General features: G+C 33.5%; 1 protein-coding gene across 5 annotated transcripts in view; it reads right to left on the bottom strand.

Moving 5' to 3' along the window:
• Positions 1–19,778, bottom strand: part of MRPL1 (mitochondrial ribosomal protein L1) — a 101,155-nt gene that overhangs the window by 24,857 nt on the left and 56,520 nt on the right. For all 5 annotated transcript variants that reach the window (XR_013828091.1, XM_079919785.1, XM_079919786.1 and 2 more), the window contains 2 exons: positions 18,902–19,013; positions 12,787–12,893 (listed from right to left, as the gene is read on the bottom strand). Coding sequence is in view for 4 of the 5 variants with exons in the window: in XM_079919785.1 (XP_079775911.1) it covers positions 12,787–12,893; positions 18,902–19,013 (219 nt within the window). In the remaining variant the exon portion in view is untranslated. The remainder of the gene's footprint in view (positions 1–12,786; positions 12,894–18,901; positions 19,014–19,778) is intronic.

The following is a 19,778-nucleotide window of genomic DNA, read 5'->3' as shown; positions in this document are numbered from 1 at the left end:
AAAGTTAGCTGCTTCTCTCAAATGGTATGGTTTTTCTTATGCTATTATTTATATCTGATTGAAGTTCTGGGAAATTATCATCTGATTTCATGACAGTATAGATAAGAAAACTAAAAATGATAAACTATTTTTAATTCTAATATGACTACTGGTAAGAACACTGATAAAAATCCATACAATGGATATACCCTAAAATACTACAAAGACTATTCATCCCAGTTAAATAAATATACATCTCTCACAATAAAGCATCAAGCAAAATGCTGGCACATTACTGGGTCCAGGATAAACATTATTTTCTCCTCTTTCTTAGCCCCATACTTTTAGAAATCTAAGATCTACTGCCAGTCTACCTCCTTTATTTTTATTGAGAACTAAAAAGTACAGAATTTGACTTTTATATTCTACAGTTTATTTTCCACCTTTAAATTTCTTTATCTATGACACAGTACACTGCAATATACCAAAAATAATGCAACGAAAGAAAAGTTAATCATCAACTGGAAGAAATAGAGGAAAAAGGAGGGGAAGTGGCAATGAGCCATGAATCAATGAGCTGCCTCCTTGTATCCAACTATTGTTTGTATCTAATTGATTTAAGCAATACTCCTTGCTTGCCACTTTCTCAACTTGTGGATCTAGATGCTTCAAAATAAGGCATCATTTTCCACGCTCTACACTACTCACATCTTGTTTAACTGAACTCCGACACGTTCACTTTTCCTGTTCTAACATGTTCGCTAAAACTGAAGGCTGATTTCAACAAAAGATTTTACTATGTTTATATTCCCTTGCCCTGAACTTGTTTATTTTTGTTACCATATACATCATCTTTTATCAGCTGGCAAGTTGACAATATTCTTGCCACAAAACAATTCACTATTACACAAGCAAAACATAGTGATACACACCTATGAATGGACCATGTCTACAACTTTAAAAAGAGGGGGGAAAAGCACATCAAAGACACTGCCTTTATATTAAGTATGTCAAAGATCCAAGTATATTTGAAACCCAGACAAGAAACACTAATTAAATCAGGTCTTGGCATGATTTATTATAAACAGAAGTCTGAGATGTCCTATCCTGTTTTTTTATTCTTTTAAGAAAATGGTTTGATTTGCCAATAGCATTATTATTTACAAGTCTTCAAAATCTGGATATTTACATGATTGTAAAAGGGTTCCAGTTGTTTTTCCTTTAATGCTATGATAACCATTCATGTCAAAGCTAGGCTATTATATTACATTTAAAAGATGTTCTTCAAAATTTCAATTATATTTAATGCAGTTTTTAGAAGTCTTCCTCAATCCAAATTATTTAAGAATTTATGTTCTAATTCAATATTAATAAATTAAAAGAAATAGCAATAGTTTCTAAATCAAAGCAGAACAAGTGGCATACATATTTTGAAAGTATAGTTTCTTTAGAATACTTTACTCTTTTATTTACTTAAGTTGATTTCACAGGATACTAGTAGGAATCTGTCTTGTGACATAAGAAAATAAATAGGAAAAGTAGGACTCCACTCACAGGAGGAATCAATATTTCCAAATAAACTTACTGACACCACTAATTTGGAATTAGTAATAATTCAAAGACTGTCAAATATGTTTTAAAAGTTTTATGATGTAATGAATGTGAATGTAATGAATATGATGTAATGATGTGATATAATGAATGTGAATTGAGATTACATGAAAATATTTAAACATCTTTAGAGAACATTTACATTAAAAACACTGTTTAATATAAACCACTGATTTGTTAATTATATAGTATAATTAACTGAGGCAGCATCTATCAAGCAACATTTTTGGATTAGATACTCTATGTTATCAAAGTTAAAACTAGTCTGTGGTATTCACTTTCAACTAATTCACATTAATTTTCCCATAAATTTAATTCTATTTTTCATGTCTTTCCAACATGTAGGTGGATGAACAAGGAGGTAGGGAAGAGTAGAGGAGAGAAAAAAAAAAAGAGATATGGAAAAATAAAGTAGAAAAGAAAAACTTCAGAGAGCTATTAAAAGAAGGAAAAAATAGGGCTTCCCTGGTGGTGCAGTGGTTGAGAGTCCGCCTGCCGATGCAGGGGACAGGGGTTCATGCCCCGGTCCGGGAATGCCCCAGTCCGGGAAGATCCCACATGCCGCGGAGCAGCTGGGCCCGTGAACCATGGCCGCTGAGCCTGCGCGTCCGGAGCCTGTGCTCCGCAACTGAAGAGGCCACAACAGTGAGAGGCCCGCGTACCGGAAAAAAAAAAAACCCTACAAATAATAACAATTATTTTTAAATCATGTCAATTTTCATCAAAGTACCAGAAATGAACTACTTCTTCATCCAGAGACTGAAGAAGTAAAACCACCATGAATGTTCAAATGGGAAGGAAAATATTACAAAGCTGCTCAAAAGCCTATTATAATTATTCTTGAATTAATCCTCATCTAATCTCCTGCCCAGATTGGTGGCCAGAATTCTGAGAGCAAGGTAAGGGAAGAGGACTGGGTGGGGAGGAGGGAAGGATTTCTCAACATTCCATATACATATATTCACTTAATCTCCCTGTTTTCAATTTTCTCAACTCCTGATCTCCCCCAGTAAGAGACCTTTGTTTTAATCTTTCCCACCATCTGCTAGCATGGGAAAGGGCAGTTACCCAGGGTCATGAAATATGTAAAACTCTTCAAGAGTTTTCAACTAATCCTATTTCAGAAGGTTCTTGCCCCATCCCCACACATACCATTAACACTCAGTTCCAGAGGTATCTAGAGCCAGATCCTAGCCTTTTTAAAGATCCTGAAATTTAACTTATATTAATATTTTGGCTTTCTCCATTGCTGACTTAAGATTTGACATTTTCTAATCAGTTACTACTGTGGTATGCATTCAATCCATCTTTACCTGGAAGCCTCAGAGCACATGTTATTTTCAAGTGTCCATGTGATACTTGGAAAAAGAATATTAATCTTATACTATGGGCCACAAGGAAAGTCTCGAGGAATTGTTTAAAAGTAGAAACTAAAAAGGATGCAGTCTTCAACCATAAGGCAGTCAAACTAGAATATAGTAAAAATTTTAAAAGTTAAAAAAGGTTCCAAAATTTAAAAATACTCTCCCAAATAAGAATAAAAAGTCCCACGGCAGATTATTTAGAAAATAATGACAAGAAAACTAAATATCAAACATGTAATTAGAGGCAAATTCACAAATTTAAACTCTTATTAAGAAAAAAAGAACCTCACAAACCTCATATAAAACTTAGAAAATTATAAAACAAAACAAATCTCAAGATAATATAATAAAGAAAAAGCAAATCAATAATTTATAAATAGAAAAAAATAGCAATAAATTCTACAAACTACACTAAAAAACAAAAGTACTTTAAAAAACATACACAGGATAGCAGAGGGAACTATATTCAATATCCTGCAATAAACCATAATGGAAAAGAATAGGAAAAAGAATGTATATATATGTATAACGGAATCACTTTGCTGTACAGTAGAAATTAACACATTGTAAATCAACTATTCTTCAATAAAATAAATTAAAAAAAACATATACAGAAGAATGTCCTATTCTTAGGCTATACATATAAATTATGCATATAAAATATTTGCGTATTTTATATGCAAATAAAAGTGTTATGATGAATGAAGTGTTATGATGTCTGCAACTTAATTTTAAGTGGTTTAGAAAATATAAAAGAATATCTACTATTTTCTCTAAGCAAACTACTTATCCTAGTTTTTCTAAGCAAATGTGACAAAATTGGTGAATCTAGGTGATGAGTATATAGGTGTTTGTTATACTATTCTTTCAACCTTTCCATTCATTTAAAATTTTGCAAAATAAAAAACTGAGGAAAAAGATATGCTGACATTGAGGGTATTTAAAAATAAGAGCTTAAGCTCTTTCAAGTAAGAGCTTAACTAAGCTTTATTAAGCAATAAATTCCAAGAAAATATGTAATGTTTCATTATTTTCTTACCTAAAATGTTATGAATATGATTTAATTTCTCTTTAGATTTTCTTTTCTAAAGTACTATGAACCAAGGAGTCCCCAATGCTCTAAGGTAAAATGAAGATAGATCATCAAGATTCCTGATTTTATGGTGTTTCAGAAAATATTACAGTGAAAAGTCATTTTTAAAAGCTTACATGTAAGCTTTAAAAAGTATAAAGTATACATGTATACTTTAAAAGTATACATGTACATGTATACTTGAATTACTTTGAAGTGAAAAATTAAACAGAAAAAGTTGATTGGACATGATCCTATAGAGATTTTGTAAGCATTTAAGAATAAAAATATGTAGATGTTTTAATTGTGTAAATATAAAAGCTGGTATGCAGAAGTCATTCTTCTTTGTACTTATTCATTTTTAATGTTCTATAAAGTGAAATGTGAAGTAGTATTTCCCTAGATAAATGGCTTTATGTGGATTTCAATCATATTCTAACTCAAATATCTGCATAAATATCAGCTTCAATTAAAAAAAAATGTTGATTGGAAATATAGCAGGTCCTCACTAAACATTCTTTTGAAAGTGTGGAAAATCCCACTAAGTTTCTGTGCTGACACCAAAGCACTTATAAAGGGGCCAAAACTACAAAAAATGATCTGAAACTGAGTAGATTTTATAGTACACTGCACCCTTTAAAAGGTCCATTGTGCATTATAACACAAATCTACATTTTTATCCTCAAACTTTATCTAACTTTATTAATCCCAGAAGATTTCTAGGTTAGACTTGATTTGAAAATCAAAGTCTAAAACCCATGAAAACTACAGTAACTATTTCTACATATGTGAGATTCTATTGAACTGGATTCAGACATAAAAGTTAGCTGCTACTTGAAAACATATATACAGAAACATGGGTCAAATTTTACAGGCTCTTTTAGGAGTATATATAATAGGCCATGAGAGTCATAATTTATTATGGTAAGAAATACTATGATAGGTTAAATACATCAAATAGGCACATTCCAAATCTTCCTTTAAACTACAGTTCATGTCCTTTCTTCTTGATAAATGCTCCCTACTACAAGTCCTAATGTACCGTATTTTACAAGTGTAGAATTTTTTTTCCTAGTGAAAAGTTCTGTCTCTTGATCTCCACCACTCTCAGCAAATGAAACCTAACAACACTATCACCTTTGATTTTAAAATATGTGAAGCAGGGCTTCCCTGGTGGCACAGTGGTTAAGAGTCCGCCTGCCGATGCAGGGGACACGAGTTCGTGCCCTGGTCCGGGAAGATACCACATGCCGCGGAGCGGCTGGGCCCGTGAGCCATGGCCGCTGAGCCTGCGCGTCCGGAGCCTGTGCTCCACAACGGGAGAGGCCACAACAGTGAGAGGCTCGCGTACCGCAAAACAAAAACAAAACAAAACAAAAATATGTGAAGCAGTCAATATTAACAAAAGTGAAAGAAGGGAGAGAGAGAGAACATTTTAGTTTTTGACAAATATAATGATATTATGTGTGCCTCTGTAAAATGGGAAAGTCAACATTAATAGAAACTTGGAAAGAACTTTTACCTTATAATAAAGGACAAGTTAAGAAAACCAATCTTACTGGCTTACAATTACACTTACAAGTGATCTGGAAAAGTAGGCTGGAGGCCAAGATTCTTAAATCAAACAAGCAATCTATCACTGAGAAAAAACAAAGCATGTTTCTGAGAGCCTCATAGCTGACATAAAATGGATTTGTGGTATGTTATAAAATACTAACAGACACCCTTTGAAAATTACTTCAAAGTCTTTATTCTGGCAGGTTTCTGCTATAATATCTGGACACTGTTTAGTTTTTTTGTGTAATGTCAAAATATACACCTGACTAAACATTCTTATAATGAATAAAGGACAAGATTTTTAACTCTGACTCTCATTTGTGAAATCCCAGGAATGAAAATTTTCGCTTTCAATATTACTTTTAAGGACTGTTTGAAAAGTTTAGTGTAAATTAAATTTTTATAAAATAAAATACTGATTCACCATATATAATATATATTTTTACAAGGGTGTTTAGGCTGTAACATTTCTGGAAGCACAAGATAAAACTATTAATAGGAGTTCCATAAGAAAACAATTGCAGACAGATGGGATTTAGTGTTCCTTTATACAGTTTTGTAAACCGCTTTAATTTAACCAAGTGAATACTTTAATTTGAAAATTTTAAAATGTCAACAGGTTTATCTGGGCAGCAGAATTATTACTATGATATTGTTTTCTAAATATTAAACTCAGATTAATCATTTGTAAATTATCTAATTACTACCTGAAATTAAACTGCCATTTAGAATATATATACTGAGACATATTATGTCTCAATTTCATTTTTTGAGAATCTGCCTTAGTTTCATTTCTATTTCGTGGAAAGAGTCATAATTTACATTTTTAAAAAACTTAAGGTCCAGTTGAAGAAATGTGCTTTTTCTCCCCTGTAAACTTTATTTTTAGTTTTATGCTTTAAGACATTTCCCTTGAATCTGATCACCTAGCAACTCACTTTTATCCCAACCAACTTATTCTTCATGCCAAGAGAGAAAATAAATGGTGATTACATAACAGCAATATAAGAGACTGAAAAATAAAATATTCCAACAATAGTCTGTTCTGTCAGCATGATGTTCAATATATCATCTGAATGACATTTTCACTGATATGAGTATTTTATCTGATAGTGCGGGCAGACATAAACAATTTCATGAATATGTAAACTATAGGTACAAATGGTAGGAAAGATTAAGAAGGAAACTAATTTACCTGCAAGTAATGCGGACAAATGTTAGATACTGGCTGGCTATAAGAGCATTAGTGAAGTTCTGATATACAAAGGCATTAGTGGTTGAGTTCTGATATACAAAGGCATTATTGGTTGAGTTCTAATACCCAAGATGCTAATCCTCAAGTCAGATAATTAAGAAAGATCATTCAACTGATTGTATTTATCACTTTGATACAGAAGAAAAACCAGCTTAAACTACTCAAGAGCAATTTCACATTACAGCAGTATTAGAACTGGATCCTGAAGCAATGTGGCAGTACAGAATTATAACAAGGGAATTCTAGGTGATTTAACTAAAGTAAGATAGTCTCTCCCATACAGGCAAATAAAAACACAAAACTAATACATTTCACTCTCCCTCAAAACATCTTTCTAGATTAGGAGTCAGCAAAACTTTTCTCTAAAGATCCAGACAGTAAATATTTTAAGCTTCGTAGGCCACATATAATCTCTGCAAATTCTTTGTTTTGCTTGCTTTTTAAAACCATTTAAAACTGTAAAGACATTCTTAGTTCACAGGTTATAAAAAAAAAACAGGCCACAACTGGATTTGGCCCATGGCCGAACATCGTTTGTTGACCCTGCTCTGGATAGCCCCCTTTTATCCAAAATGAGGCGGACCCTGAATGGGCATGTAATGCTGTCAGTGCCCCTTCATCTGCACACTCATTCTAAATCAAATCCTTGTATCATACAGGTGGCAACAACAGAAACAAAGCAACAACAAAAATAAACCTTTAGTATTTCCAACAATGTAATAAGAATAACATCACTCGTGGAAATCGCCAACTTTTAAGGAAGATATATTACTTTCTTTGAAATCTTTTAAAAAAATCTGTTACCTCTGATAATTATAAAAATAAATATTTTTATGGAATAGTTATATTGTATTAGATACAATTGTAGACAGATTTTTATTCCTTTTTCAACAACTTTATTGAGGTATACTTGATAACTTTATAGAGGCATATTTTGCATATTACATTATTCACCATTTTCTAATTTATAATTCAATGATTTTTTAGTACGTTTATCAACCAACACCATAAATCAGTTTTAAAACTGATGATCCCTGAGGCACATTTACTGTGAATGCCTGTTTCCTCCCAACCCCTCACCCTAGGCAACCACTAATCTACTTTTTGTCTTTACAGTTTCACCCTTTTTTTGGACATTTCACATAAATGTGGTTTCTGCATCTGCTTTCTTTCACTAAGCATGTTTTTGAGGTTCGTCCACATCATAGCATGTATCCATAGTTTGTTCCTTCTTATTGCTAAACAGTATTGCAAGGGATATGTTGCACATTTTTAAAGTGTCAATTTATTAAGTTTTGACATATGTATACACTCAAACCATCACCAGTCAGGATAACAAACATGTCAATCATCCCCCAAATTCCTTGTGCTCCTTTGTAATCCCTCCTCCCCCACCCCATCCCAGCCACCTTGTCTCCAAGGCAACTACCAGTCTAGTTTCTGTCACTATACATTACTTTGCATTTGCCAGAATTTTACATAAATGGAATCACACAGTATGTACTCTTTCTTGTCTGGCTTCTTTCATTCAGCATGATTTTTAAAAAATTCATTCATGTTAAAGCATGCATCAATTGTTTCTTTTTATTACTGTATTAAAGAATATTCAATTGTATAGACATAACAAAGTTTGTTTATACATTCACCTGTCAATGGACACGTGAAATGTTTCTGGGTTTTGGCTATTACAAATAAATCTGATATAAGCATTTGTTTACAAATCTTTGCATAACCATACGTTTCCACTTCTCCTGAGTAAATATCTAAATGTGAAGTAGTAGGATCATATAGTAGGTGGGTATTAAACTTCTTAATCTACCAAATTGTTTGCCAAAGAGGTTGCATCATTTTACATTCCCACAGCAGCATATGAACATTCCAGTCGCTCCACATCCTCACCAATGTTGGTATGATCAGTCTTTTTAATTTTAGTCATTCCAATACATGTGTAATGATATCTCATTGTGATTTTAATTTGTATTTCCTTAACAACAATAATGTTGAGCATCTTTCAATATGTTTGTCATTTGTCTGCCGTGTGTTTGTCACCCCTTAGTGAGTTGTGTTCAAATCTTTTGATTTTTAAAACTGGATTGTTTTATTGTTGAGTTTTAAGAGTTCTTTATATATCGTGGATTTATCAGACAGATGATTTACAAATATTTTATCCCAATCTGCAGTTTACCTTTTCATTTTCTTAACAGTATCTTTTAAAGAGAAAAAGCTTTCAATTTTTAAAAAGTACAATTTATCAATTTGTTCTTTTGTGGATCATGCTGTTGGTGTCATATCTAAGAAATTACTCCCTGACCCAACATTTTCTTCCAGAAGTTTTATAATTTTAAGCTTTACATTTAGGTCTTTGACACATTTTGAGGTAATTATATATGGTATGAAGTGTGGATCAAAGTTCATTTTATCAGATACAGATATCTAATTGTTCCAGTGTCGTTTGTTGAAAAGACTTGTTTCGCCATTAAAAATGCTTTTGCATCTTGTTTTAAATCAGTTGTCCATATATGTTTTGTCCTTTTTTTTTTTGGACTCTATTCTGCTCCATTGATTGTTTTGTCTCTTTTGACATCAACATCCCATTGTCTTAATTCCTGTAGCTTTATAAATCTTGAAATCAGATAGACCTCCAACTTTGTCTTTTGTTAAAGATGTTTTGGCTAGTCTAGATCCTTTGTATGTTCACATGAATTTTAGAATCATGTCAATTCTACAAAAAACCTTAATGGGATTTTGACTGAGAATGTACTGAATCTATACATTACTTTGGGGATAATTGACACCTTAACAATATTAAGTTTACTAATCCCTGAACATGATTCATTCCATCATTTATTTAGATCTTCTTTATTTAATTTCTCTCCACTATGTTTTGAAGTTTCCAGTGTATGGATCTTTCACATCTTTTGTCAGATTTATCCCTAAGTATTTCATATGTTTTAATACCACTATAAATGGTATTCCTTAGTTTTAAATTTTAATTTGTAAATGTTCATTGCTGTTATATAGAAGCAAACTGATTTCTGTATATTGATCTTGTATCCTTCAACTTACTTAACTCACTTCCTTGTTCTAGTATCTAGATCATGTCATCCTTTGAAAAATGAGTTTTACTTCTTCCTTTCTAATCTGCTGCCTCTTTTTTTTGCCTGACTACACCAGTTAGAATCCCTAGATTAATGCTGAACAGAAGTGGTGAGAGTGGATATCCTTATCTTGTTCCTGATCTTAGGAGGAAAGCATTCAGCCTTTCATCACTATGATATCAGCTGTTGCTTTTTCTTAGATGCCCTTTTTCTGGTTGAGGACATTAACTTCTATTCCTAGTTTTCTGAGACATTTTAGTCAGGAACAAGTGTTGGATTCTGTCAAATGTTTTCTCTGTATCTACTGAGATGATCACATGACTTTTGATTTTTAGTGTGTTAATGTGGTAAATTATAATGATTGATTGTTGAATGTTAAACTAACCTTGAATTCCTAGGATAAGCCCTACTCATCATGATATGCTATTCTTTTTACACATTGCTGGATTCTATTTGCTAAAGTTTAGTTTATAATTTTAATATCTGCATTCATGAATGATGCTGGACTGTCATTTCCTTTGTCTGGTTTTGGTATCAAGGTAATGCTAATTGCTTTAGGTGGGAGAGTAAATCAGGTCCCTGTTACTCCATCTTAGCCAGAAGTAGAATTCTGTTTAATAGTTATTAGGTCATTATCTCATCTACTCCTTCCTAATCTAGAAAGTATATATCATTATCAACATCATTTTACATATAGGGAAAATGGGGAATGGGGGAAAACTGAGGCTCAGAGAGCAAGGTAACACAGTTCTAATCTGCAACTAGGATTTGAATCCACACGTTTGAATCTAAAACCCATTCTCTTAACCTCCTACTATACTATACTATTTAAATAGTACTCAGAAAAGATTCTCTTGAGACACACAGATTAATTTCTTTTTCATTAAGAAAAAGCATTATATCTCTAAAAGATCCAGGTAGTCTGGTCTGGAGCCCATGTCTTAATCACTATGGTATTTGTTAAAAAGAATGAATGAGATGCCATTGTTTCTTATACACTGAGTTAGGATCTATATAAACTATTAACACTACTCAATATACTGAAAACATTACTTAAGAAAAAAGATACATCTAGGAAGAAAGAGTCTTATAAAGATACTTTACAGACCTAAACAGACCAACTAAAACAGTAACAATAGGTGTTATCATTCTAAAATTTTATTTAATCTTTGATACCACATTGTGAAATAGATATTACTATATAAATTTTATAGATGAGGAAATTTGAGACACACAACATTAAGAAACTTGTTTGGGAGGAGGGGCAATATAGGAGTAAGGGGTTAAGAGGAACAAACTATTACATATAAAATAAGCTACCAGGATATATTGTACAACATGGGGAATACAAACAACATTTTATAATAACTATAAATGGATTATAACTTCTAAAAATTGTGAGTCACTATATTGTACACCTGTAACTTATACAATATTGTACATCAACCATACTTCAATTAAAGAAACATTTAAAAAAAAGAAGAAAAGAAACTTGTCTAAAATCTGCCATCCCTTAAGTACCAGAACAGGTATTCAAGCCCAAGTCTCTACAGCTCTAGAATAGTCTCTTAAAATTTGTATTTGGTTTTCTGTTTGTGTTTCACATTGCAATGTTGCCATCCCTGAGAAACAAGACACACTGCCAAGGGCCTTTTGGGAACAAGGAAATTCCAACATCAGATTCAAGCAGAGCTCAACGCCAACTGAATTAGAGCTAAGCTTTGATGATAATGAAGGCGAAGGGGGGTTTCCCAATCCCTGACTGGATTAAACTTGCTTTGCCCCCTTTCTAAAGCAAGTTTTCCTTCCATAAAACTAGATAAGTTCCTTTTATATATTTCTGATGATTTACAATAGGTACAGCTCAATGAGTTTGGACTACCAGTGGTGGGCTATAATGCAGAATTGCTCTCAGGAGTAGGATGGGAGGAGGAATAATAGCTCTTCAAATAACCCCAGTCATGAGGCAAGACAGGCTGAAGAGCCTGGACTCTTGAGGAGACTCCCAAGGTGTAAATACCAAGTATGCCTCATACTAGCTGTGAGACACTGGAAAAATTACTTAACCTCTTTGGGCTTCCATCCCTTCACCTATAAATTACAGATGATAATTTACCTCTTATAGGGTTCAGGATTAAAAGACAGAATATATGAAAAATGTCTGGAATAGTACCTAGCACTTGGTAGGCACTGTTTAAATTCGGCTAACAATATTATTATTATTCCTATAGTTACTGCACAGGAAAAAATTACATACATTAAATAGGCACGTTAGAAATTCTGTAGGATTAAGAAATATTGGCAAAAAACTATATCTTTTGAAACACAGTCCTATAAAAATCTGATTTAGCTATATTAGTATCCCAAAAATGGCTTTGGAAATTAATTTCCAGCATCTTCTATAAGTGGGCAAACAGCTTTTAAAACACAAGCAGGGATAATCAGAAACAATTCATTAAAATAAAGCAAATTACTCAATTCCATTAAAGTAGCATTAAATACTTACTATGGACTCAGCATTATGCAATACTCTATAAGGTACATGTAAGATCTAGACCCAACTCCCAAAATGCTTAAAATATTAGCAAAAATAACATAGAATAGACTAATAAGGCAAAGTACAAGTAAATGTCAGAGAGTGGCACATAACTCTAGAAAAGAAGGAATTCTAAAGCACCACTAAAATTTATGAATTCAACTCATAAAAAAAATTATCTATGTATATATTTAGTGCCACTTCTAATGCTACTGACAAGGACAAGTTCAAAGGGCTGGTATGTTATAAATTATTAATGAATCACTTAAGCAAAAAATAAAAGGGGTTACTGAATAATTTTCACTATAACTTACTGTTCCTATTTTGGTCTCCAGAAAGTTCTCCCTTTCTTCATCTACCTTAATTTCATGTCCAGTTTTAAATAATTCAAGCATTTTGGGGATGTCTCGGCCAATGGAATCTGGTTAGAAAAGGAGAAAATCCAAAGTTACCATTACATCTAAACAAGTAGCAAAAATTACTGAGTAAGAGAAACATTCAGGGCTTCCCTGGTGGCGCAGTGGTTGGGAGTCCGCCTGCCGATGCGGGGGACACGGGTTCGTGCCCCGGTCTGGGAGAATGGCCCGTGAGCCATGACTGCTGAGCCTGCGTGTCCGGAGCCTGTGCTCCGCAACGGGAGAGGCCACAACAGTGAGAGGCCCGCGTACCGCAAAAGAGAAAAAAAAAAAAAAAAAGAGAGAAACATTCAACCAAGTTAAGATATAAAAAATGATTTGTGGCAGAGAGCCTTTAGGGGGGCCCATTTCCTGGTGTTCATGCCTTTGTGTTATCCCTTCCCCTTGCATATGGATGAGAGTTGCAACGTGCTTCTAAGCAAGAGACAGTATGATTATGCATACCTGATTACATTACATAAAACTGCAATGCCTATCTTGGGGGAGTCTCTCTTCCTACTGGCTTTGAAGAAGCAAGCTACAATGTTGTGAGGGCATATGGAGAGCCATGGGTCAAGAAACTGAGATCTTCAGTCCAGAAACCTGCAAGGAACTGGATTCTGCCAAAAAGCCACATGAATCTGGAAGGGAACTTTCCCCAGTCAAGTCTCAGATAAAATCACAGCCCCAGCTGACACCTTGATTGTAGCTTTATGAGACCCTGAAGCAGAGAACCTAGCTTAGCTGTATACATATTCCTGACACACAGAAGCTGACATAGTAAATGTGTGTTGTTTTAAGCCACTAAATTTGTGATACTGTTGTACAGTAATAAATAACTAATAAATAAGTATATACAATGATGATGCTTATACTTTAGAAACACTGATGACAAATTAAAATAAAACCTATGAAATAACACATGATAAAAGCTGACAGTGGAGTCTTGAAATCTTTGAAGAACTTTTTACTTTGTGTGAAATTTGTCTGACCTGCCTTACCATAAAGAAGGGAAGGAACTAGAAAAGTAGCAAGATCTAGCAGTAGAAATAATACCTCAGTGAGTGGTACAATCTGGAAGCAGCTCATTGCTGCACAAATGGTTACAGAAGCTGGCAGGAAGAAAGAGTTAAGAATTGAGACTTTATTGGATTCGAATGTCACTTTGTCCTCCATTAGGGTGGAAAAAAAGATGCAACTGAATTAAAGAAAGGAGAAAAAAGGAATCAAGGTAAAAACTAAGAATTTTCAAAGGACCATGGAGGAGACTCCAAACATAAACTATACGTTCTTAATCTTTAATCATTAACATTTTAACTCAAATTCAACACATAAAATAACATATATTTTTTAGTTTTACTTTAAACTTTTTTAAATTTGTTTTTTATTGAAGTATAGTTGAATTACAATGTTGTGTTAACTACTGCTCTACAGCAAAGTGACTCAGTTATACATATATATATTCTTTTCCATTATGGTTTATCACCGGATATTGAATATAGTTCCCTGTGCTGTACAGTAGGACCTTGTTGTTTATCCATTATATATATACCAGTTTGCGTCTGCTAATTCCAAACTTCCAATCCAACCCTCTCCCATCCCTCTCCCCCTTGGCAACCACCAGTCTACTCTCTATGTCCCTGATTCTGTTTCTGTTTCACAGACAGGTTCATTTGTGTCATATTTTAGATTCCACAAATAAGTGATATCATATGGTATTTGTCTTTCTCTTTCTGACTTACTTCACTTAGTATGATAATCTCTAGTTGCACACATACTTCTAATATTCCACAATACCAAAACTTAACCTGAAAAAATTTCAATTGTGTACCTAGAAAATGTGATTTATTTGAAGGGTAAGAAATACAATAAGGAATATACCACTAGAGACACACCACTCTCAGTGTGTCTCCAGCAGCTCTTCCCATGATAAGTCAATATGAAAATCTCATTATATACAGCCACTATGGAAAACAGTATGGAGGTTCCTCAAAAAACTAAAAATAGAATTACCATATGATCCAGCAATCCCACTCCTGGGCATATATCCAGACAAAACTATAATTCAAAAAAATACATGGGGACTTCCCTGGTGGCACAGTGGTTAAGAATCTGCCTCCCCATGCAGGGGACACAGGTTCAAGCCCTGGTCCAGGAAGATCCCACATGCTGCAGAGCAACTAAGCCTGTGCGCCACAACTACTGAAGCCCGCATGCCCTAGAGCCCGTGCTCTGCAACAAGAGAAGCCACCACAGTGAGAAGCCTGCACACCTCAATGAAGACTAGTCCCCGCTCACCGCAACTAGAGAAAGCCTGCACACAGCAATGAAGACCCAACGCAGCCAAAAAAAACCCACAATAATGAGAAATCCGATGATAATGGGAAGTGGAGATTAATATTTTATATAGGATGGTTACAGAAGGGCTCTCTGTTTAATGTGATATTTGAATAAGAATGTGAGCCAGGCAAATTAGCAAAAAGCATTACAGACAGATGGGACAATGAGTCCAAAGACCTGAGAAGGAAGAACACTTAGTGCATATAAAGAAGGGCAAAGAGGCCACTATGGCTGGAGTAAGGGAAATGAAGGAGAGCAACAGAATCAGCTGTAATATATCAATAATTCATCTATAATAATTATAATCATACCTAATCATCATTGGAGTCTTTTACACATAGTTTTTAAACTAGCACATGAGAGAGGGAAATTTAGAAAAATTTCAAATTGGTTACCCTGCAAAAATTCCCGGTGTTTTAGCATTTTTCTTTATATAATCAAATTGTTTCAATAATGCAAGCAATACTCTGAAGTACAGCATGTCAATCTATGAGTTAAAAATAATTTACATTAGATTTCAATAATTTTATATCCATTACTCTCAAATATGATACAATACCAACTTCCATACAGAAAGCCGTGTCCTACTCAGTAGATGTGAATACTCTTTGGACAAGTCTGCGGGAATATCCTTTTGACAAGACTCCAGCTGGAGCACTGATGTTCAATCCTAAGAACTATGTGTTAAGAGGAACACACAGTAGTGGGTCCAGTTTTCTAATTATATCCCTTACCTGCCAACAACTTAGCATGCTTTAAAAGAATTCAACTATTTCCACATACGTCATAGTACCTACTATGGCTTAATATGCGTAATAGAAAACTGATTCCATTAAGTCAAGATATTTTTCATACTAGTATTTTTTGTTTAGTAAATGCTAAAAAATAAGATTAGGAATAAAGAAAATCAAAAAATATCAATAAGATGTATCTATATTAGATATGAAAGAATTTCAGAGGGCATTTGTATTGTGGAGAAAAAAAAGCTAAGTTGACACGCAAAATGAAGGCCAATTTCTTCCAAGAAATTTTAAAAAGCAAGTTTTAATGTCGTTTTTTTAATAAGATAAAAAAGAAATACTCAGAAAACAAGCCAAATGTGCACTGGAAAAATAGAGAACTTGCCTATAGTTACGTAAGCAATTAAAATAAAACAAATAAAACTGCAGCATTAAACATGCTGCAAAATGTGCACATTCAATCCAGCCAAGTTGGTTACACCCACTCCCACTAGAAAAACAAAATGCAAGATAAAATGGGAAACTAATGAGCTCAGCTGCAGGGGCTTGTTTGTTTGTTTTTTAATTCCATCCATTTGCTCAAAACGTAATTTCTATTTTACCCTACGTCTTTTGTTGGATGTAAGGGGAATCAAATGTTCCTAAACAAGATTCTGAATAAGCTCTAAAAATGCATAATACAAGCTTCATTTGTTCTAATGCACATCTGGTGTATTCTGCTTTCACATTTTTGACAGGTTAATCATTTGTCTTCATGTTTAAAGAACACAAATGTTTTGCCAGTGCTGTTAAGCAGATCGTGTGGGGCTGAAAAGAAAAAGTTAGGGAAGGAGAAAGGTCTGCCTGGTTTTCCAAGATGATTTGTTAAGCAAATTGGGGAGGCTGGGCGGAGAGAACATACCTAGGTAACTTGACCATGGTATACACAAGCTATGATTCATTATGAAAGCAGAAACAAAGCCCACTAGTAAAAATAAACATTTTCAAAAGAAACTTTTCTTATTTGAAATAAAGAAATAAGTTATCTGAAAACCTTTCAGTCCCAAATTTTGCAATGAAAATGGTAATAAGAAACCTCAACGCTAAAGAGAATTGAGGCCAAAAGAGTTATTCAAAGAATGGATAAAGCAGCAAAGGTAACAAAATTAATTTCTGTGAAAAACCAGTTAACCGTGCAAAGCGAGGAGCAAGCTGAATACAGATATATTCAGTATTCAGTTTCAGTTTTAATTGACTATATTTAATATTGTTTGGCTTTGTTGAGCTTGAATTTAATTAGAAAAAAATATGAGAATTATTTTCAAATTCAACTGCAACTCTGGTTTAATTTTTAAAATAATGTTCAATTTCAGGTCCTACTTAGGAAAGAATGTAAGTGTGCTTCCATGAAAACACACACTACTGTATTGGAAATCCCTAACAAAAAGTGTCAAACCTCAGTCCAATATCTCAAAAGGATGTGTTATTCAATGCAGGCTATCAAGAATAAACAGAACACTAGTACAACAAAACTGAAGAGTACATTTGAATTTGCTTACAGCATAGAACATGATCTATAATTCAGATGAGCATTAGTGGCTATCATGTATGAAGAATTTTTTTTAGCTCAACTAGAGTTAAAATTTGAAGACCAATCTACTAAAATGATTTTAAAATACTTGCTCTTTTACCTCATAAAATTTTATTTGAAATAACTTCTATCTATAGCAGATATCCAGCACCATCTAAAAGAAACAATGTCTGCAAATGAACTTACTTTTCTTCCCAGATCTACTCCCTGTTTCCATTAATGACATCAACTTATTAGGAGAGATTCCAAGGTTTAAATCTCAGCATCATTTGACTCTTCCCTTTCTCTCTCTCAACATGTCCATTCCTAACTACTTAGTGCAAAGTCCTATTATCTTTGACATCTGTCCTCTTCACTCCAGTCTCATTATGAAGACTTTAGTTTAAACATTACCTTTATTAGTCTCTGGCAATTGCACCTGAACTGGTCTCCCTGCATCTACTTTCGATTCATGCCAATACATCTTACAAACTCTTGCTAAATTAAAGCTCTGGAGAATCCCCCACCTTAAAAACTTCTAAGAGATTCCTGCTGAATACAGAATAGAAGTCCAAATTTATTAGGATCTTATTCAAGATTCTGCTCAACATGGCATCAATCTACCTGTCCAACATACTCTCTTTCATTTCATAGGGGTACCATTCACTACAGCCAAAGAGAACTAATTGATATTTCTGGGATGTAGCCTATAATTTCTAACTTACTTCAGTGTCTATGATTAACAGATTCTTTCCACTTAAAATAAAATCCCCCTTAATCTGATCACCAAATTATTCAAGGTACAGTTTAAATGTCACCCCCTTCAGGGTGCCTTCTCTGATTTCCCCTCCTATGTATAAATTCCTCCTCTACTGAACACCTACAGCACCTTGTGAATTTATCATATACTACTTCATACTTTATAACAAGGCTATTTATGTAGCACCCTTACTTCTCTTACTAGGTTTCATAAGGGGGAAATATCCACAAGGGAAAAGTTGCTCAAGGGAAATAACTGCAGAACCATACACAGTAAGCATTCATACATATATGTTGAATGCTAACATAAATGAGCATACATGTTATATTGATAAAGAGGTATAAAATAGTATGATGATAACATACGTAGTGGGTAATATGTTCCACTAATTTAAAACTAGAATATGGCCTAAATTTAAAGATCTGGTATTATAAAGTCACTAGGTCTTCAAATTACATTAAATCACCAATATTAATGCCAAAGGAAAAAAATATTAAATCCATATGTTCCTATATAACACAAAACTCAAACACCAGAACATTATTATTTATTCTACACATATATTAGCAATTTTGTTTTCTAACTAAACATATATAGAGAAAGTTGTTGATAGCATATTGAAATAGTAAAAGAATTCTCCCTTACTTCGAGTAAGCTTAGGAAATCTGTTTTTCAGTTTCTTCCTTAATGGATTAAGCTCCGGCATTATTTCTGGAACAGCTACATAAAAGTCTGGTTGAATTTCATCATCCAAAATCTAAAAATCAGGGGGGAAAAGATATCCTTAGATTGTATAAAAAGCTTTATCCTTCTAAAAATAAAGTCTAACGTAGCAATAATTTCCCTTATAATTTAGAAAACAGCTATTAAGCACAATTCTTTAACCACAAGGATCATTTGAACACATTTATCAATTATAAAAACCATCAGAAGCAAAACATTTTCTGATGTTTTCTTTTAAAAATAGCCACATCCGTTAAAAACAAACAAATAAACAAACATTTAATGGGCTTAATTCTTCCATGGCGTTATGTGTGGCAAAGTGTTACAAGCTAGAACATATCACTGATGTGTACACGGCTCATACAGTCCCACAAAGTTGAATTCATATGTCCATCAAAACTGAAGGAGTATGTTGAAAATTTTGTAATAGATCACATGTAAAATTAATAACCACTAGCTGCCAAATCACTAGCAACTACACTGTTTCCTTAAATTTGGAGCATCAGGAGAACTGAATCTATAATTATTTTCACAAAGAATTGAAACCAAAATTCTCTTTGCCTCCAAAAAATGAGAGGAGTGGAATGGTCAAAGACAAGTTTACTTATAGTTTATTATCCATACTCTATTTCTATTCTAAGAGCAAAGAAAATAATTTCAATTTTTAAAAGACATTTTAAATTAATTCAGGCAGGCACCCAAAATAATTGTTTTACTCCTACAGTATACTCCATTTAAAAATTCAGCTGATTATAAAATGAAGCAACTTTTTAGAACAATACTGCCTGGACAACAAACA

This window comes from Stenella coeruleoalba (genome assembly GCF_951394435.1).
Source record: "Stenella coeruleoalba genome assembly, chromosome: 4".
Taxonomy (NCBI): domain Eukaryota; kingdom Metazoa; phylum Chordata; class Mammalia; order Artiodactyla; family Delphinidae; genus Stenella; species Stenella coeruleoalba.
The sequence above is the reverse complement of the archived record's forward strand: the minus strand, read 5'-3'. Positions and strand labels throughout refer to the sequence as shown.